Raw genomic sequence first — 21,346 nt, 5'->3', positions numbered from 1 at the left:
CCCGCACGCCCCAGCAGGCCTGCGCCGCCGACCCCTGAGGCCTACATTACTCTGCCAGTCCTGCTGACGCTGAACGCGGGCTAGAGTCCTCGCTGGCTCCCCTTGGCCGAAGCTTCTGGGCTCCGGCTTTCACCAGGAGGCCACAGACGTCCCTCAGCCAGGCACTCACCAGGTGGGAATCATTTCCCTTTGGCTGCTTGTCCTCACGAAGAGAGCTCCGTGGCAGCAACCCTCAAAGGAAGAGGGGTGAATGGTAAAAACCCCAACGTTTTCAACGCGGTGACTCACAGAACTCCATGGATACCAATTTCTGTGTCTTTGAAGTCAGAGAAAATACTGTTTCCTCAATGAGCAGATTCCTGGGGATGACTCTGGAAGGCTAGGGCTTCCTTCCAGTAGAAGCATACCGCAAAACAGGATTAGGAGCTAGCACCCCAGATGCAGACAGCCCTGGATGAGAAGGCCACCTGGCCACTTGCTAGCCCCACGGCCCTTGGTGGCCCCTGTGCCCTGTGCGGGCCTCCCTCTCCTAATCTGTGTGACAGGATTTTGGCTGTCTGACAACATCGGTGTGGTTACCTAGGGAGACCATGTGTGTACCTGAATGAGAGTGATTATGGGTTAGTTAGGATTGACTCACGTTAGGAATAAAGCCCGGAATGAGCCTCTTCTGCAAAACTGCATCCCAGTTCATGTCGTTCATATATGGGAAGTTCTGGACATCAGACAAGTGAGAAAATCGTTGGTCTGGATTGGGCTCAAGTAGCTGCCAATGGAACACAAACAGCAAGATCATGATGAAGGTCAAAGTGGGGCAAAAAAAAAAAAAATTATACAAATTCCCTGTAAAAGTTCTCAAGGGTAGGTCTGAAGGAAACGAGGCAGTGTTCCCCTTCTCTAATCCTATCAAATAATACAGATAATAGGTACATGAATAATGTGATCATGCATGGATAGAATGAGCTGTAAGCAGGTTTTTGCAGTGTGGTGAGTGAAAACAGATTGTCCTAGTGAGTCAAACATACTTTTGATTCCTGACTCTTACTACTTAATTAACTATGGGCAAGTTTGTCCTCTAAACCTTAGTCTACCATCTATAAAAAGGAGATAATAGCCTAACTTGCATGGTTATGGGTAGGAATAAATGAGGTCAAGTATATAAAGTACCTAAGACAAGGTCAGCCCTTCTTAGGTGGTGAATGCTCATGTGTTTTCACAAATGAAATTGACTTCCTATTAGAAGTTTTATCTGTTCATACAATTAATCAAAATATATTGGGTGTGACACAGATAAGATGTAACGAAGCTTACTGTTACAGTTTGGGTTTTGCAAACTGTGATTAAAGATTTTTTCCCCCTGTGGGATCCCTGGGTGGCGCAGCGGTTTAGCGCCTGCCTTTGGCCCAGGGCGCGATCCTGGAGACCCGGGATCGAATCCCACGTCAGGCTCCCGGTGCATGGAGCCTGCTTCTCCCTCTGCCTGTGTCTCTGCCTCTCTCTCTCTCTCTCTGTGACTATCATAAAATAAATAAAAATTTAAAAAAAAAAAAAAAAAAAAAGATTTTTTCCCCCTGTAACCGTGCCACAGCTAATATCACATCAGTCCTGTGGCTCAAATGGAAATGTCACTTCTGCTTGAGAACGCCCCTGGAGACCATAGTCATGGATTATGGGGGTGTAATTCTGGGGGTGAGAAGGGCTGTCTGGGAACTGAGGAAAGTTTGCTTACGGAAAATGACCCCTCTCTTCATCTTTGACATGATCAATATCCCTATTCCAAATCAGGGAACTTGACCCCAAAGACGGGAGGCACAGGTGTGAACCCCAGGCCCTCAAAGCCCTTGGCCTTAACTGGCCACAACTTTGTGATTTTCCCTCTTGGGAGAAAGCCAAGTGCATCCTCTGGGGCTCCTCATTCTTTCCTCCGTATAATTATTCAGTGCATACTACTTAGCTGTTACTACTATTGCTAGTAATCCTTTTCATGAATAAGGCACCTGAAAATCTGACGGACACTATGGACCTCATTTATTCAAACACCAGACCTTACTACCTGTCAGGCTCTGTGCTGGATGCCGAGGTGGCACGGCGAAGAAGCCTGCCACGGTCTGTCCTCACAGGGCTTAGAATACAATATTCAGTGACCCAAGAATCGTACACATATAATGCATAATTTCAAATAAAAAATGGTATGAAGGAAAGATAGTGCTATGTGACCTTACGGCAGAAGAAAGCTCTCTGAGGAAGTGACATTTAAGCTGAGATCTAAAGCTGTGCTTCTCTATCTATGTAGAAGGGTCATTTTTTTCTGCTTGTTTTAATTTCCTACCCAGTTAGATCAATATGTGATCTTATTGTGCACGGCTTATATGCAGTGCCACACCATGTGTAGCTTGTGATTTGAGTTAACACCCTGTTCAGTGACATGAGTCCACTGACCATGTATTTAGAGGCATCAGCAGAATCAAATTGCAGTAACAGTTTCTAAATGCTTCTCTCAATTTCTATACTTCTCATGGGCCTGAAGGAAACAGTTCATGGACTTGAACAGTCAGTGAATCCCACTGAGTAGTGTTGATCTAACAGAGAGAGCTGGAAGAGCTGCGGGTGGGGCATTGTTCCAGGCAGGAGTAGCATGTGCAAAGGCCCTGTGGTAAGAGACTGGCATGTGATAGTAAGAAGGGAGAGGAAAAGGAGAAGAGAAAAAGAAGTATAAAGTAGTTTATGTGTAGTCAAAAGGGGAACAAAAGTCCAAAATGGGGCTTGATTGGTAGTGAGAACCTTTATACCATACAAATTATCTTGATCTTAATTCTTTTTTTGTAAAAAAAAAAAAAAAAAAAAAAAAGAGAGATTTTATTTATTTATTTATTTCATGAGAGACAGAGAGAGAGAGAGGCAGAGACACAGGCAGAGGGAGAAGCAGGCTCCATGCAGGGAGCCCAACATGGGACTTGATCCCAGGACTCAATTCTGGGACTCTTGGACCATGCCCTGGGCCGAAGGCAGGCACTAAACCGCTAAGCCACCAGGGATCCCCTCTTGATCTTAATTCTAAGAACCATGAGAAGACAATGAATTTTACTTTGAAAAGATCGGTATGGGGCAGAGGAGAGAACTGAATGCAGTATGTAAAAGTGTACAGGACAAACCAGTTATAAGGCAAGACCTGATGGCAGTGGGACTGGGGAGATGGCAGTAGAGATAGAGAGAGGGTTCAAGAGATATTTACAAAATCAGGTTACAGAACTTGGCAATGAACTGGATATGGGGATGATGGGTGATTTCTGGTTTCTGGCTTCCCTAACTGGATGGATAGAGGGGCCAGTCACTGAGAAAGGGAACATCACAGGAAGTCCAGGAAATAGAGACCAGGAACTCCATTTTGGACACCCTGAGTTTGACACTACTGAGCAAGAGGACACGTGTTGCCTTGTCGAAGCCACATGCTTGAAAGCTGTTAGGTGCGAAGCCCACTCTCGAAATGTGTATTTTCGTGGCTGCCTCCACTATTATAGACTACCTCTCACCTCAAACCAGAGAGCATGCTTCTCTTTCCCACTTGCATTGCTCATGCAGTCCTCCTTCTTACCTTTTTAAGTAGTGACACCATTTCCTGTGACCAGGCAGAGGGGTAAGCCACGATAGCCGTGTCAAACATGTGTGCGATTTCCTTGCTGGAAGTGCTGGAGCGAATATGGTACGGTCTCTTGGGGAGAGAACAAATAAGAGTCTTCATATTTAAAGGGTAAAGAAAAAAATTTTGTTTCGCACGTGTTCCCGAAGCTAAATTTTCTACCAGTAAAATCTCAGTATCATTTTCTAACCCCTTCCAGCTGTTTTTTCATATGCAAATATGGTCTACTGTTCCCAGATCTTTTATTTATTTATTTATTTTAAAAGACACCAGAAATCTGTAGTTTCCTGTGAAATCTCAGAATTGTTAAAAACTTGTTAAAAACCCATTGGGCCAAATGAAACATTTCTGTGCACTCAATCCACCTGAGATACCAGTTTGGGATGTTTTGTAAGGCAGCTTACCTAAGTATTTGCCTAAAACATGGGACAAGTGTCCAGTAAAAGGAACTTGAAAAAAATTGTTACTTAAATGTTAATTATTAAGAGGCCCAGAGTTGTACTCTACACCTCGTTGTGCTTCTTGAATCAGTAGTGAGCTCAGGGTAGAGTGCGACCCAGGAAAATTTAACTCCAGTCCAAAATCCTATGAGTTGCTAGTTATGTGGAGTAGGGTGGAGAACTTTATCAGGAGACAAAATATTTTTACTTCTGAGAGAACCAAGTTCTTCTCTGGTTTTAATTTTGGGGATAAGAAATCAAACAAAGCAGTGGTTTTGTTATATTTTTCACCGCTGTCCACTAGAGAGCAGCCTTTACCTATATTAATTTCTCTAGTTCACAAAACGGATTTATGGGATTTTATCTTTTGTGTGAACTGTGAGCTACTTAGGGCCAGAGATCATGTCTTATTCGTATTTGTGTCCACTGAACCTAGCACCCAGTAGGTGGTCATTACATGTTTGTTGAATGAACAATATTTCCATATTAGGTTAACCAACAATGGGACAGTTAATATGGCTATGTACATTTATCAAGTGCCTGACCCTTTCAAGATATGTAATAAATGACTGTGGATTGATGGAGAAAATTGAAAGAAATGGAAGAGTTTCATATTCTTCCTGCTGTAAATCAGTATTAAAAGGTAATGTGATTATAGACGGCTAATAGACACATAAAAATATGCTCAACATCACTCATTGTCAGGGAAATACAAATCAAAACCACAATGCGATATTCCCTCACACCTGTCAGAATGGCAAAAATCAACAGCACAAGAAACAACAGGTGTTGGCGAGGAACTGGAGACAGGGGAACCCTCTTACACTGTTGGTAGAATGCAAACTGATATAGCCCCTCTGGAAAATACTATGGAAGTTCCCCCAAAAGCTAAAAATAGAACAACTCTACAATCCAGCAATTTCATTACCAGGTATTTATTTACCCAAAGGATACAAAAATACTAATTCAAAGAGATACATGAACCCTGATGTTTGTAGCAGCCTTATTAATAAGAGCCAAATTATGGAAACTGCCCACGTGTCCATTGACTGATGAATGGATAGGTATCTCTCTATATATATGTACATATATTCCATTTTATATATAATGGAATGTTAGCCATCAAGAGGAATGAAATCTTGCCATTTGCATTGATGTGGATGGAGCTGGAGAATGTTATGCTAAGTGAAAGAAGTCAGAGAAAGACAAATACCATGTGATTTACCCATATGTGGAATTTAAGAAACAGAACAAATGAACGTGTGGGTGGGGAGGAAAGAGGCAAACTGAGAAATAGATTCTTAACTACAGAGAACAAAGTGATGGTTACCAGAGGGGGGAGGGGCAGGGGGATAGGCTGAGTGAGTGATGAGCAACAAGGAGGACATTTGTGATGAGCCCTGGGTGTTGAATGTAAGGGATGAATCACTGAATTCTACACCTGAAACTGATATTACACTGTTACCCAATGGAATCTAAATAAAAGCTTGGGGGTGAGGGTGGGAAAGGTAATGTAGTTAAGATCTTGAGCTTTGAAGGTAAGAAAGGATTTGAGTGTTAAATTGAGGCACTCAATTTGTTCCTTTATCTGTAAAATAAACCACCACATGAGTTTGTTGGAAAATTAAATGACATGATGCATGTAAAGTTCTCCGTAGAGCAGCTAACACATACCCAGTGCAGGAGAGAGATTTGTGTTATTCTTGAACACAACATAGACAGACACATCATACAAATGTGAATAGTGAATAGCGAGAGTCATCAATAAAGGTGATGTGAAGAAAGGCTTAACTCTACACCTGGTATGTCAACATCAAGTTGGTTGGGGAAGCACAAAGTGCTAGGAGTTGACTCTCCAAAAAGGAGACTGGCCAAACTTTAATTTTTTTATGCAAGGTCTAAACACACATACCTGCCACCTATTTTCTTTCCACAAGACTGAATAAAGGATTCATTTGTCCCAGTAACCAAACAATGGAGATAACTCATGTAACTCAGCCCTAGAAAGATGTGCTCGCTACCTTATCACCGTGATCAGTGCTTACTGACGGTCTACTAGCCAAGGCCTGTGGGCCACACTACACGGGATGCACTCTATACCTTTAAGAGTCGGGGCAGGTTTGGCACACTTCAGCTTCCAGGTTTATATGGGCAGGTGCGTACGTTTTTTTCTTTTTTCTAATTTCATTGCTGCTTGTAAACTTACTGTTTCTCAGCTAAAAACATAAAATGATTTGATAAATGAATAAGTTAACTGATGAATGCTGCAGGCAACTCGTTTATTATTTATCTATTTATTTATCTATTTATTTATTTATTTATTTATAAAAGATTTTATTTATGAGAGAGAGAGAGAGACATGCAGAGACACAGGCTGAGGGAGAAGCAGACTTCCTGCAGGGAGCCTGACGTGGGACTTGATCTCGAGTCTCTAGGATCAGGCCCTAGGCTGAAGGCAGTGCTAAACCGCTGAGCCTCGTTTATTTATTTATTTATTTATTGCCCTCGTTTATTTTTTAAATTTTTAAAAAAGATTTAAAAAAATTATTCGTGAGACACAAACACAGGCGGAAGGAGAAGTGGGCTCCCTGTGGGGAGCCCTATGTGGGACTCGATCCCAGGACCCTGGGATCACAACCTGAGCCAAAGGCAGACACTCAAGCACTGAGCTACTCAGGCGCCCCAGAGGCAACTGATTTAAATGTGCTTTTTTCAATACTTTAGAAGGCCAAGTGACTGAACTTATATTTAAAAAAAAATCCTCATGATCTGTCAACCTATGAAAAATAGTCAAATTGCCTTTGTCTTATACAAGAACTTATCTTTCTAGTTCTAAAATTTAAAATCCATGTTAATTCATCCATTATCACAATTGTATATTTATTCATTTGCCAAATATTTATTGAATGCCCATGATGTTCCAGCACCTCTGTTGGGTGTTGGGAAACTGAGAACAAGAGGGACATGATTTCTACACTGGTGGAGCTTATAGTCTATTCACAGAAACCATAAATATTTATATAGACTGCACACACTAATATACTCACACCCCTAAATCAATGGAATGCACGCTATAAAGAAATTACAGTGTGCAGTGACAGGATCTATCAAACAATTCCTAGGCAGCATATACAATAAGAGCAAGAATATAAAGAATGAATGAGGTGGAAAAAGTAAAACATTAGATTGGAGAAAATGAGGTGTTGTGATCATAGTCTTATTTCAGGAGCATGAGAGCAAAAGAGTTGCAGCTATATGCAGGATGTACAATTAGGACAAAACTATGTGTATACCTACTAGAAGCTAATACTTTAGAATAACCCAAAGCTAGAAAAGACAGACCTTGCCCTTACAGTGGCAGACAAAGCAGGTCAATAGCTAAGGGACCCATTCATCAAGACTGCAGTGAAGGTCAGAAACCACAGAGATGTCAAGGTCAGGCATATTTGTCCTTGAGCCAATATATATTTTTCTATAAATGAGAATTTGTAAATGTGGAGGCAATCGATGTTTAGCCCCCATCCTCTGTGGTCTGGTTGTGTTGATAGTTGTAATTAAATGTGATTAGCTAGATTTTGAAACCTAATTACCTACAGCCTACTTGGTGATTCTTTGCTAGACTGTGGCTGGGCTGATATGTAGTGCCTTGTGCCCCCATTCCTTCAATACTCGCTTGTTATGTGTCTATTTAAAGTTAAATTCTGGGGATAATACTAAACTGTATAAGGTACATGTTTCACCTTTAATGAATTTATAGTCTAATGACGTAGAAGAGATAAAAACATAACAATGGATAAACCTCGAAAAAATTCATAAGGGCAATACTTCACAAAATGGATTTAAATTCAATAACCTGTTAGTAACTTTTCTTTACCTTCCCCCTGCCCAAAGAAAAGAAAAGAAAAAAATCAATCTGACAAATGTTAATACAGAGAACTACCACAGAGGTAAAATAATATGGAGGGGGAAACATTTTGTTGGCGAAATTCTTTCTAGGCATTTTCTTAGTTTAAGAAATGTCTTCTTTAAAACATATGACGCTCATTTGCCCTTACACTCAGAACCCAGGAGCCAAGTGACAGAGAGGAATCCGACAAGACAGGGCATGAATTGTGTCATATTAATAATTCACTTCCACCTTGGGGAAGTATGTCGAAGTTAGAGTCCCATACTGTGAGTGCAAAATGATTTTCTTTAAACAAACAAATATATTTACACAAGATATTTAGTGAGGTGCACTGATTTTCCCTCTCTGGGAGTTTGTAATACCCTTATTATTCATTTAATTTTATCTGCATTTGATGTTAGCTCACATGCTAGGATCCAAAGGTAGGAGAGTGAATATGTGCAGAAATCCCAAGCATCCCATGGCATAGTGCTTTCAAACCTGGCTAACAAACTGCTTGATTTTTAGCAAAAACAAAATAACAACAATAAAAATCTATTCTTTCATCCTAAAAATAAAACTTGCTGGAAGAGTAACCAAGGAGAAGTGCATACCCGGCCTCTCAAGAGCTCATACGCTGTCACTCCCAGGGACCACCAGTCCACGGCAAAGGAATAGCCTGCTTCTCTCCTGGAGTTGAACATCTCAGGTGCTGAAAACACAGAAAAGTTAGGTCAGTTTTACTCCCTGAGACATTAACGAATCTCTGCTCCCAACATGTTCCTCCAAAGGCACATTACCAGGGTAAATAAAAGGAAGAAACACTGCTAGCGATGTTTATCACCCCTTGCTAGATTGCTCACAGCAGGCAAAAATGGCTAATTTTCTTTTCTCAGTGGCCTCATTCATCAGCCAACACACGGGCCTGCGCAGGCCTTGATGGGCAAATTCTTCTCTTATTTATATCACGTAACTATTAAAAACTGGATCCCGTAAGGCGTCAAAAGTTCAGCTGACCCTAAAGTCAAATGTGGGGGAAGTTGTTATTTGTTGTCTTGATTTGGAAGATTTATGTTGAAGGACTAAAATGTAGATTACTGCTGCAAACACTTAGAATTTGGTGCGAGGTACACTGGATTGGCTCTCCATCTCAGAGTCCCCTAGAAGACCAAGAGCAGCATTTACAGCCCGCTCTTGGTGGTGAGAGAGAGAGAAGAGGAGAGAGTGGGCACTCTGAGAAATAGGTGTCACAGCAGGTGGAGAAACTTACGCTTTGTAACAGTTATTTGAAAGGACTCCAAGGGAAAGCAAAGCTACAGTCAATTTTGCCCCTGGAGGTGACCTCATAGTTATGTATTCTCCAAGCACTTTGATGCTCGGTGAACCTTCTTCATACTCTTCCAAAAATATACCTAACTCGTGAGGGGTAAGGCACAAAGCAAGGGCTGCACGCTCACCATTACAGTTCTAGTGTTTAATATTGAACCTGGCTTTTAGAGTCACTCAACAGAAATATGTTGAATAAATAATGAGGAGTCAAGTAAATAAGCAGCGGTGACAATTATTAGCTCTGGAGCCATGCTGTCTGGGGGAAAATCCTGCCTTTACAGCTTATTCTGACCTTGAAAAAGTCAGCTGCTCGACTTGAGAATCTTCATCAGCAAGGTCAAAATAATAAGGAGATCTTTATAGAGGTGAGAAATTAAATGAGACAATGCATGCCAAAATCTCAGCTCCGTGCCTGGCACCTAGAAAGTGCTCCAAAAATTAGTCTCTGTTCTGGAGAAGCCAACATTCATAGGAAATTCTGTGTATAGCTTTTACTTGTCAAAAGCTATACACAGTTGACCCAAGCTTCTGACAGTAAGGTGTTGGCTCTGGAAAGGAAATTGGCGTGATGTGAGGCCTGCATGCAGGCTTACTACCTAGGATACTCAAGTCCCAAGTAAAATCCTGCTGACGACATCCAATCAGAGGTAGAATGTTGATAGCCCAAGGCCCAGGACTGACCCTGACCGCAAGAGCCTCATTCCCTAGTGATTTCATCTCTTGTGCATCACTGCGTCCTTTCTTTACATCATGGCTCCCCATGCAGTTTGGGAGATAATTGGCCCTGACCCCACGGTACCCACTAGACTGGATAGAAATGGGTTTTATTTCCACTTTCCCTTACCAGTACCCTGGGTGACAGGTGACAGGCAGCGGAGGATACCTAACATCTGGGTATTTTCAGTTTGAGAGTATTGTGAACAGTACAGTCATGAACACTTCTAAAAGTCCACACATCTACAGGGTATGTTCCTGGAGGGGAGCTGCTGGGGAAAGGACGTGCGTCTAAACATATTCTGGGTAATGGCCAACTATTAATCCAAGTGGTAGTACCGATTAACACTGTGACCATAGTGTAACGGAGTTTCTTTTGCTCAGCCTCCTTACCCACACTTGGTGTTACCTGACCTTTTGAATTCTCCCAATATTGCAAATGTGCATTGATCTTTTATTGTGGTTTAAATTGGCATTCTCTTGATTACTAATAAGCTTGACTCCATTTTAATGTGTCTATTGGCTATTTTGATTTTTTCCATCATTTGGTTTTCAGGTTTTTCTTTTTAAAAACGATTGTATTTATTTACTTATATGAGTTAGAGAGAGATCATGAGCAGGGTGAGGATGGGTAGAGGGAGAGGGAGAAGAAGACCCCCAGCTGAGCAGGGAGCCTGAAGATACCGGGCTCGTCCCCAGGACCTTGGGATCACGACCTGAGCTGAAAGCAGATTAACTGACTGAGCCACCCAGATGCCCCGGTTTTCAGTTTTTAAAACACCTAGATAGTAAATTTTTAAAAAAGATTTTATTTATTCATTTTGATGGAGGGGAGAGCAGAGCGGGAGGGAGAGGGAAAAGCAGTTTCCATGCCGAGCACGAGCCTGAAGTGGGGCTCAATCTCAGACCCTGAGATCATGACCTGAGATGAAATTAAGAATCAAAAGCTCAGGGATCCCTGGGTGGCTCAGCGGTTTAGCACCTGCCTTCCGCCCAGGGCGTGATCCTGGAGTCCCGGGATCGAGTCCTGGATCAGCCTCCCTGCATGGAACCTGCTTCTCCCTCTGCCTGTCTCCCATGAATAAATAAATAAAATCTTAAAAAAAAAAAATCAGAAGCTCAAATGACTGAGTCCCCAGGTGCCCCTAGATAGTAGCTTCTTGGTCAAGAAATTAAAAAAGGGCCCCAAACCTAATCCACAAATGTAATGCAATAGAAATAATTAATGAAATTTACAAAAAAATCATAAATTTTAGCTACCAGAATAAAATCTATGAATAATAAAAGTTTTCTGAAAAAGAATAAAGACATAGACTTGCATCCTATGTATAGGATTAAGTAATATTATATTATATAGTTATAATAATTAAATTATATTATAAAGTTATAATAATTAAGATTTGAAAACCACAGAATGTATGTGCTAGTATATAAGGATATTTAGTTTATGATGAACATATTATAAATCAACAGGGAACAGGTCTTGTTTGGTATGTCATCTCAAAACACTTATTTAATGATATAACAAAAAATAAGGTCAGATCCTTATGACATATCTTCATTCCAATTACGTATCTTATATGTAATTGGAATAAGAAGAAAATGAAACTATAACAGTAATAAAAATATTAGGTATCCATATCCAAAATCTGAGATAAGAAGGTCTTACTAAGAATAGCATCAAAGGTAGAAACTATAGGAGTGCCTAGGGGTGCAGTGGTTGAGCAACTGACTCTTGGTTACGGCTCAGGTCAGGATCTCAGGGTCATGGAATCCAGCACTGCATCGGGCTTTGTGCTCATTGTTGCATCTGCCAGAAACTGTCTCTCCTTCTCCTTCTCCTCCAGCCCCCCCTCCAATGCTCTCTCTTCCTCTCTCAAATTAATTAATTAATGAAAAAAATTAAAAAATAATGAAGAGGGTAGAAACTATAAAAAAGACTAATAGTGTGATGTTAGAAAAATAGTTCTTTATATAAAAAATGCCATAAGAACAACAGCAAACTAAAAGGTAGGAAATCAGGACGCCTGGGTGGCTCAGTGGTTGAGCGTCTGCCTTTGGCTCAGAGCGTGATCCCAGAGTCCTGGGATCGAGTCCCATGTCGGGCTCCCTGCATGGAGCCTGCTCCTCCCTCTGCCTGTGTCTCTGCCTCTCTCTCTCTCTCTGTGTGTCTTTCATGAATAAATCAATAGAATCTTTAAAAAATTAAGAGGTAGGAAATCATATTTTCATATTTATATCATATATGATACACTCATATTCCGAATATATAAGGGTCTATAATTTTTTATATAATCAATAAGAAATATCAGGATAGGATAAAAATATTAACACCCTAATAGGAAATGAGCAAAGAACATGCACAATTTACCTAAAAAGTCAGGGAATTGCAGTATTAGTATCCTAATGAGGGACTGTTTTAAATGATCTTTTCAGGAAGATTAAAGATATTCATTGTGCAGCCCTGCTGAGAATCCAGGGAAGTAAATATTCTGACACTTTGAGAATGAATGAGCATAAATCAATGCGGACATTCAGGAGGAGAACACATTAACACTTAAGTGTCCACCGACCAGGAATTCTTGGAATGGGAATTTATCTCAAAGATAAACAAGTCTCAGGACCTATTTCTGCTAACAGGAGTTTCATTACAGACTTATCTATATTTCAACGTGAGAAACAACCTAAGGTTCAATAATAAAGAACTGGTTAATTTGATGCAGTCCTCTAATTCTGTGGTGCATGATCATCAAAAATGATAGTTACCTACACTGGCGTGGGAAAATTAGCAGAGTATCAGTTGCCAAGACCAAGGCTCTGGAGCCAGAGAGAAACGAGGTGCAATTCTGGCTGGATGCGTCTGTAGACTGGAGGCAGAGAGGAGCCACAGGACAGCAGAGTGTTCAGGAGTCGGGGCTCTGTATCCCTCGCTTCACCTGGGGCAAAGCGCTTCATTCCTCAGTTGGTGTGTTTCAAGTGGGACTAACAATAGTAACAGCCTCATGGAAGTTTTAGTCTCAATGATGTAATGCACACACTCAGAACGATGCTTGGCACATAGGAAGAGCTCAGTCAGTGGTAGCCATTGTCCCTTCATCATCCTCACCATCAACCTCACCATCATCTTCACCATCAGCACTATGGCTCGAGATTTTTTTAAAAAATTTTTTTAATAAGATTGCATTTATTTTTGGGGAGAGAGAGAGCATGACCAAGGGGGAAGGTCAGAGGGTGAGGGAGAAGTAGGCTCCCAGCTGAGCAGGAAGTCCCACATGGGGCTTGATCCCAGGACTCCAAGATCCAGACCTGAGCTGAAGGCAGATGCTTAACTGACTGAGCCACCCAGGCACCCCTTGAGATGTTTTTAGACTTGGGTTTAATTTTGTGCTCTACCAATGTGATTATGATCTTGTCGTGTTTTCCCTAGGCCTGATTTTTTTTTTACTCTATGAAATCAGAATAATAGTAAAACCTCTTTCATAGGGTTGTTTTGAGAATTTAATGGTTTAATAAATGTCAAAAGCTTAGCAGAGTGTTTGGGCCGTAATAAATGCTCATTGTATGATGTCTATTGTTATTACATTATAAAGTGAAAATTTAGGTCATAAAAATTTAGTATGATCCAACTTTTTTTTTTTTTTAAGATTTTACTTATTTATTCATGAGAGACACAGAGGCAGAAACACAGGCAGGCAGAGGGAGAAGCAGGCTGCCTTCGAGGAGCCTGATGCGGAACTTGATCCTGGGATCCCAGGATCACACCCTGAGCCAAAGGCAGATGCTCAACCACTGAGCTGCCCAGGTGTCCCAGTATGATCCAACTTAAAAAAAAAAAAATGTATGTGTGTTTGTGTGTGCACAGAAAAAAGGTCTGGAAGGAAACCATAAATATCTACAAGTGGAGGAATTAACTTAATTTCCTTTTGCTTATCAGCATTTTACACATTTTCCATAGTGAGTTTGCTTTGTTTTTAATTGGGAAGAGAAAAATGTTTTCATTGGTTAAGCTCTAAGTGATCTGGATTATATTCCCACGGAGGCAGGAGTGAGGGGAGGGAGGAGGGAGCTAAAAGATGGTTCAGAGGCGGCCGACTGCTCATTCCCACCTGTCCAGAGCCAAGAACCTGCTGTAGGACATGCTCAGCACGTCACCTTAGTAGATGTTGTATATTCCTGTCACCGTCAGTATTTCATCCTAGTTTTCCTTCTTTCTTCTTAAAATAATTTTTCTTTCCAGGGCACCCAGATGGCTCCCTCGGTTAAGCATCTGAGTCTTGTTTCTGGCTCAGGTCAGGACTCAGGGTTCTGAGATCAAGTCCTGTGTCTGGCTCTGTACCCAGTGGGGCATCTGCTTGGGACTCTTTCTCCCGCTCTGCCCCCACCCCCCAACTCACACATACGCATGCGCAGGTGCTCTCTCTCTCTCTCAAAATCTTTTTTAAAAAGAATATTTTTCTTTCTATAACTGCTAATTAGTATCCCACAGGAGCACTACAAAATGGGTGCTAGTGAATGTCTGTTACATAGATTTTGCCAAGTTATTTGGAATGTAATTTTTAAAAAGAAAAAAAACAGACTTCTACCCATGACACCTCTTAGAAAGACTCTTACCGAAAAATCAAAGGCAAAGGCAACCTTTGGATACAGAGTTAAGGGATGACAGATACTCATTTATACTGAAGCAAGAAACATTTCTAACAGGTTGGCTTTACCTAGATTGACTGACAATTTTTTAAGGACCACAAGTAATTTCTAAACAATTGCTCCCTTATCTCTCTTTCAGGAAAAAGCTGGACTTTCTGAAGTCAGACAGAATTTACTTTAAATTTAAGCTTTTTCAATTTTTAGCCATGTGATCTTGGGCAAATTACTTAGCTTCTTATTTCCTCATTGTAAAATGGTGCTAATTACAGTGAGCCTCATGGAGTTGCTGAGAAAAAACAAATGAGTAAGTGAGCGTTAAACATTTAACACGTTGTCTGGCCCATAGAAAGCTTTCAATAAATATTAGTAATTGTTAATTATAAGGGTGAAGGTGGAGAAACGTAGAGAACCTTGAACGCATTCCAATTTCCTAGCTCCGTGTTGCGAAAGGACTCGAAATGCCAAATTTGAGGAGAATTAAATTCTACGGATATTGTATTTAAAATCACTGGGGAGAGAAAAGAAGGGTAGCCTCCCTTTACTCCTCTCACCATGGAAACCAGGCCTAGAAAACCCAGATGCACATTCTGATTTGGCTCGAGAAAATAGCCCTTAATATGGAAACCCAGGAAACCTGCAGAATAAATTCATCAGACCAGCAGGCTCAGACATTCCCTTTTATCATCTGAGTACTGTGAGTTTGAGGCAGAAAATAGGCTGAATTAGATGTGTCCATTATTTTAGAAGTGACAAAGGAGATTTCTTCCCCCGCACTGGTAATAGGAAGCCAGGAAATTTGTAGTTGTTCAAATATCATCTAAAATAAGACTCATTTTTTTTTCCCATAGAGGATTTCTTCCTCTCAGAAAGTGGGGTGGCCCCACATGTAGGCGTTTTCTTTTCCTCTCTCTAGTTATATGAGGAAGAGAATGACATATTAAAAGAAGTGGCTTTGCTCTTACCCTTGATTTCAAGTTCGAGGATCTTGCTCATAAATTACTCTGACCATATCTAGTCAGAACCATTCATTGTGCCTCCCTAATTCCACTGGCTTAACCAGTGACATTATCTGCTTCAAACATCTCAACTAATTAGGGTAGAGGCAGAAATAGGTTCTTTTCTTCCGTCATCTGCCAACAACTATTCAGTGTCTTGTTTCCCATTTGTGTTGGGTAGAGGGCTCCCTTAATGATAGTTCATAGTCTCTTGCTTCATACATTTCAATCCTTTTTTGCCCATTAAAACGTCCACTGCAGATACTTTAAAATTCAGGTTCTACAAATTTAAAGACTCCTATCTGATCCAGAGCTCTCCTATACCTCGCGGCTAGATTCACCACCCCGGTGTGGAGACAGCCAACCTGGTTGTCATATCCCTTCTCCCTTTTCCTAGAAAGTACCATCTGTTTTAGGACATGGAAGAGGGAGAGGGGAGGCAGAGGGATCCTAACAGAAACACCCTGCCCCTGCCCTGGGGTGATCTCTCTTCAGTTGCTTCTGGGAGCTGATGTAGCTCCTCATCTGGGGCAGAGCTTCTCAACCCTGGCTGCAGGGCCGAATTACCTGAAGAGCTTTTAAAGCACCCTATGCTTGGGATAGCAGAGGGATCACCTCTGGGATGCTGTTATAGTTGAGCTCAATTGTTGGAATGGGTGGTGTTTCCCGGAAGCCACGCTGAGAGGAACGACCCTCCCTCCAGGCTACCCCAGGGGTCCCTAACAAGCTGGACCGTACCCTCTGGCTAACCCACACCAGTCACCCCAACACACACTCATACACTGCTGTCTGTCTCCTAATGGTACCGTCCCCAGGAAGACTTCACTCCCAACTCATCAACCCTCTTGGACAACTCGGGCCCTGTGAGACCAGGACCAGTCGGCACGTGTGGTGACGAACCAGACATTGACCAAGCGTGGAAAGCCAGGTCGCTCCTCTCACAGTCACCCACAGACGTTCCAGATAATTCTCTTGAGATCTGACTCACCTGTCCTGGCTGGGGAGCGTGCAGGAGTCCCTCTTGCTGAATACCTTTGGGGAATGGGCAGCCGTTCTCTCTTTACATTTCTGGGGCAGGTGGGAGGCAAGGCTGGTCCTGCCTCCAACAAAAGCCCTTAGAATTTGCAGGAACTTGTGAGTGTCGTTAATGCAAGTAAATGTGAGACCTCCTTGACAGTTGTGGCACCTAGCCCTTATCTTTTTTTTTTTTTTTGCCTTTATCCTTTTAGTCACCCTCTGGGTGTCTTTTGAACCTTCAGGCACAATCCAGTTAGTTCCTCATCTTTAGCAGGGAGAACCACGGGGTTGTCGCGGTGCTAAGGCTAAGGGTGAGGGGGCATCTGGGAGGCGCTGCGGGAACTTTGCCGCCCGATGCGGGTGATGCGGGGGCACGGAAGTGATGGGGACGGTGATACTCGTGTCCCTTATCACCATCTGACTTATTACTGTGCCTTACTTCGATTCTATTCTGTAGGAAGATTTTATTTATTTATTTGAGAGCGAGCTTGCGAGGGGGAGGAGGTGCAGAGAGGGACGGAGAGGAGCGCGCAGGCTCCGCGCTGAGGGCGCCCGACGCGGGGCTCGATCTCCTGACCTGGGATCGGGACCTGAGCCGAGACCAAGGGAGGGACCCCCAAGTGACGGCGCCCCACCCCAGGGGCCCCGGGTTCCATTGCTTGGGGCGCCTGCCAGCGGAAGGTGCGCCCCCTGAGCTGCAGACCCTGGGCGTTCGGCTCCCTCCCGGGGCGCCCCCACCCCACCCCCCGGCCCGGGGCGCGTGGCTCGGGGCGCCCGGCGGGGACAGGGCCGCGCGCACGGAGGGGCAGCCGTACCCATGTAAGGCCGGGTGCCCGCCACGGTGGTGAGCCGCGCCTCCCGGGGCAGCGTCGCCGCGATGTTGAAGTCCGCGATGTGCACGTGCCCTGCGAGACAAAAGCACCACAGCCACGCTCAGTCCGGCCCAGCGCTCCTGTGCCCGGGCCCGCGAGGTCCCCCGCCGGCAGCTCCGCAGCCCCCAGCCCCGGGGCACACCTGCCCGGCCCCAGCGGAGCGCGGGAGCCCTTGCACACCCGCGGCTCAAGCTCAGAAAGCGGTACCCGCCTGGTTAAGGCCGCGCCGCCCTGGGAAGTCGGCTTAGGATTTGCTGTTGGCCGCGTCTCGGGTGGTTAGCACCTGCGGGCATCAGGAGGGAGCCGCCGACAGCTAGTCTAGGCGTCAGATTGCCAAGCGTTTTTCCAAGGGTCTCATATGGGATTTTTTTTCCCCCAGAGATAAATACTGTTACTGTAACGCTGACACAAGTGTGGATACATGTATTTATTTCTTTGCCAAGCGAGAGTCCCTTTTCCTCCTGTTTCATCCAATTTCTCCAAAATATCATTAGTATTTTTTTGTCTGCTAGTTTAGGTTGTCCTCTACCTACCCCCAGCAAAATAATGTATTAGGGGAAGGCTGGGCCAAGTAAGTCAAGTTTTATTTATAAAGATGCTGTATAATGAGCCCTGGGCAGCGAGCCAAGAGATCTGAGCTCTGCCCTGAACTCTGCCCCTCATGTATCATAGACTGTCAGTCCCTTTTCTATGTTGAAACCAAGTTTCTTTTTGTAAAAAAAAAAAAGAAAAAAAATAGAAAAAGAAAGAAGAAAGAAGAAAGAAAGAAAAGAAAGAAAGAAGAAAGAAAGAAAGAGAAAGAAAGAAAGAAAGAAAGAAGAAAGAAAGAAAGAAAGAAAGAAGAAAGAAAGAAAGAAAGAAAGAAAGAAAGAAAGAAAGAAAGAATGAAAGAAAGAAAGAAAGAAAGAAAGAGAGAGAAGTGGACTAGATCATCTCTAGGGTGCCTCTCAGCTCTGACACTCCTGACTACAGAGCGTGGGTCTAAGGCCTCATTTCTGCAAGGAGCACAGCCTCCGAAGTGTGAGGGTCCTTGCATTTCCATCTAGAAGGAGGAAGAGGGCAGCAGCAGCAGCTCAGGCTCACAGCCTATTATGCTGTTGGCACAAAATGCATACGCTTTCAGAAGACCTTGAAGCGCTGGCATTTCCATTTACATGCTCTGTGGTTTGGAGGAGACGCGGCTGTAATTGGAGGGGATGTCATCTGTTCCTTCCTCCGTGTCTCACAGTCCACACTCCCCCCACTGCCAAACCTCTCGATCTGCTCCCTGATAGCATCCAGCGTGCTGCTAAAGACAAACCTCACTGCCTTTATTGCTGGGGTTTTGTTTTGTGCAAAAAAGTGTTTGGGGTCACTGATGTGTTGATATTTTAATAAAGAGTCTAGCTGAAAGTGAAGGTGTTCTTGCCTACATAATACCGACATGATTCTGAGAACTCTTCTATCATAGTATATAGGTTGCCTCGGCTTTTTGTTTCTTTGTCCCCCTAAGTCATGCTCAAATGGTTCACTGAATCAAATTAGGTCAGCCTGGAGACTTTGTAGTTAAGAAGAGCTTGTTCTCTGGAGTCAGCCGGCCTGGCTTCAAGTCCAAGTTCGACCACTAACTTGCTGTGCTACCTTAAAAGGTGACACCTTCTCTGTAAAGTTGGGATGGTAACCGGAATTTTCTCATGAGTTTATTGGGAAGATCAAATAATATAATACTGTGGAAGAACTCAGCTCAGCATCTGGAAGGAAGAAGGTGTCCAACTGTTGCTGTTTCTCATGACTAGAGACCCCAGTGCCATTTTGCCCGACACACATGCCTGAACTTCACCCTGCTGAGACTCTGGTAGCAGTGGCATGGTGGGAGAGCCAGGTGTCTATGTTAGAAACAACCAGAAACTCCACAGGTGATTCAGATGAGCAGCCAGGCATGTGACCCACGACTTTAGTCTGAGTGGACACCTTGAGCCCACTCAGTCCTGAGATTATCCATGCTCTTGTAGAAATAAAAGGTAGAGGATGTTTTAGAGTCACCTGGTTCTGAAAGCGTGCTCCTCCCATTGGCAGCACCAGCATCACCTAGGAACTTGTTAGAAATGCAAATATCTGAGAATGCCCCCCAGCCTGCTGAATTAGAAGCTGAGGGTGGGGGGAGTCCCATGTTTAAATAAGCCTCCCAGGGGATTCTGATTCTCAGTAAATTTTGAGACTACTCTTAAAATAAGACCTGGGTTGGTAGGAAATCCTGACCCAGTAACTACTCATTATATTATCTTTTGAATTTGGTTGAAAGAATGTTGAATTTTATCGTTCAGTGGTATTTAGATGTGTTTGATTAATCGCCATTTTCAAACAGGTGAGTCTAGTGAAACAGTCCCTTTAATAGAAAAGTTGTTGGTGGTTAATCTCACAGGGCTCAGAGGTAGCAGAGCAGGGATTAGAATTGAGAATTTGGTCTAGGACCCCTTTATTGAGTTACGAATTTCCTCCAAACTTTTTGTGCTTTATCACAAGACCAAAGAGCCAGATAAACTGAAACAATCACTTCCCGGTTGGCTCAGGGTTAGTCTCCCTGCCAGGGCACACAGGATGGATGGGGAGAAATTGTTTGAGGGCCAGGATCTACTAGGGACCTTGAGTCCGGTGCTCTTGGCTGAACGACACAAGCAGGACTCCGCAGAGCTGGTCGGCACTGGCCCAAGATGCTACTGTACCTGGTGATCCCTCTGCCATGTTCTGTGCTGTGAAAATGAACCTCAGCGCTGGCTCACCAGGGAAGGTTCAGCCATCTGCTGGTTGAGGGACACGGGAACTGCGTTGGGAATGAGGGACCATCAGCCCAGGTCCTTACATAGAGTTTCTCAACCTCTTAGACTTGGTAATTATTTGCTATGGGGGCTGTCCTATGCACTGTAGTAAGTTCAGTAGCAGCCCTAGCCTCTACCCGCTAGAGGCCAAAGGCGCTTCCCACTCCTGGCTGGAATCCTTACCATGAAAAATGTCTCTAGACACTGCCAGATGTGCCCTCTGGGGACACGAAGTAGAGCAAAGCCATCCCCACTTAGAACCACTGCCTTGGTGTGGTTTAGTTTTTCAGGTACAACGCTCAGAAGTTCCTGATTTAGTGCTTGGAAAAGCATTTTTGCCTTTTCTTTTCACCTCTGTACCTTGAGACACAGAAGCACATTAAAAATCTGAATTGATGCACCGAGCCATTTAATTCAACTATCATTATTGTCATTACTTATACTGTTTTCTCACTATGTCTACACAGCACTCCAGGACTCCCTAACCAGTCAGTGGGTGTTGCCCCCAGCTTTCAAACATTTCCACTACCCAAAAATGTTGAGAGTGTGTGCCATATCTTCCTGAGACTCTTATTAAAGAGTGTAGACAGGTGTAGACTGGCACGGTCCCTCCGGCACATCCTTAGGTACTAGCCGAGACTTAGTGCATTTGGTTAACGGGGATAGGGTCCTGCTATTCTCTCTCTCTCTCTCTCTCTCTCTCTCTCCATATATCTGTTATCTATATACCTATAGGTATAGGTGTATAGATATAGGTATTTAGGGATATATTAATCTTTAAAAAAATTTATTTTGAGAGAGAGAGAGAGAGAAGAGAGTGTGGAGGGGAGGGGCAGAAGGAGAGAGAGTCTTAAGCAGACTCTGTGCTGCGTGTTGAGCCTGATAGGGGCTCAATCCCCTGACCCTGAGATCATGACCTGAGCAGAAATCAAGAGCTGGACCCCCAACCAACTGTGCCATCTAGCACCCCTAGATAATTTTTTTCTTAAAGAAAAGATGCTTCCCACTTGATTTTTA

At 43.3% G+C, this 21,346-nt stretch overlaps 1 protein-coding gene across 3 annotated transcripts in view; it reads right to left on the bottom strand.

Moving 5' to 3' along the window:
* The window catches only part of STK32A (serine/threonine kinase 32A), a 131,070-nt gene that overhangs the window by 17,868 nt on the left and 91,856 nt on the right, over positions 1–21,346 (bottom strand). For all 3 annotated transcript variants that reach the window (XM_038530544.1, XM_038530546.1, XM_038530545.1), the window contains 4 exons: positions 17,478–17,567; positions 8,578–8,675; positions 3,593–3,709; positions 641–766 (listed from right to left, as the gene is read on the bottom strand). In XM_038530544.1, the coding sequence (XP_038386472.1) occupies positions 641–766; positions 3,593–3,709; positions 8,578–8,675; positions 17,478–17,567 (431 nt within the window). The remainder of the gene's footprint in view (positions 1–640; positions 767–3,592; positions 3,710–8,577; positions 8,676–17,477; positions 17,568–21,346) is intronic.

This window comes from Canis lupus, chromosome 2, assembly GCF_011100685.1.
Source record: "Canis lupus familiaris isolate Mischka breed German Shepherd chromosome 2, alternate assembly UU_Cfam_GSD_1.0, whole genome shotgun sequence".
Classification (NCBI taxonomy): domain Eukaryota; kingdom Metazoa; phylum Chordata; class Mammalia; order Carnivora; family Canidae; genus Canis; species Canis lupus.
Note: the sequence above shows the minus strand (reverse complement) of the source record. Positions and strands in the feature narration are given on the sequence as shown.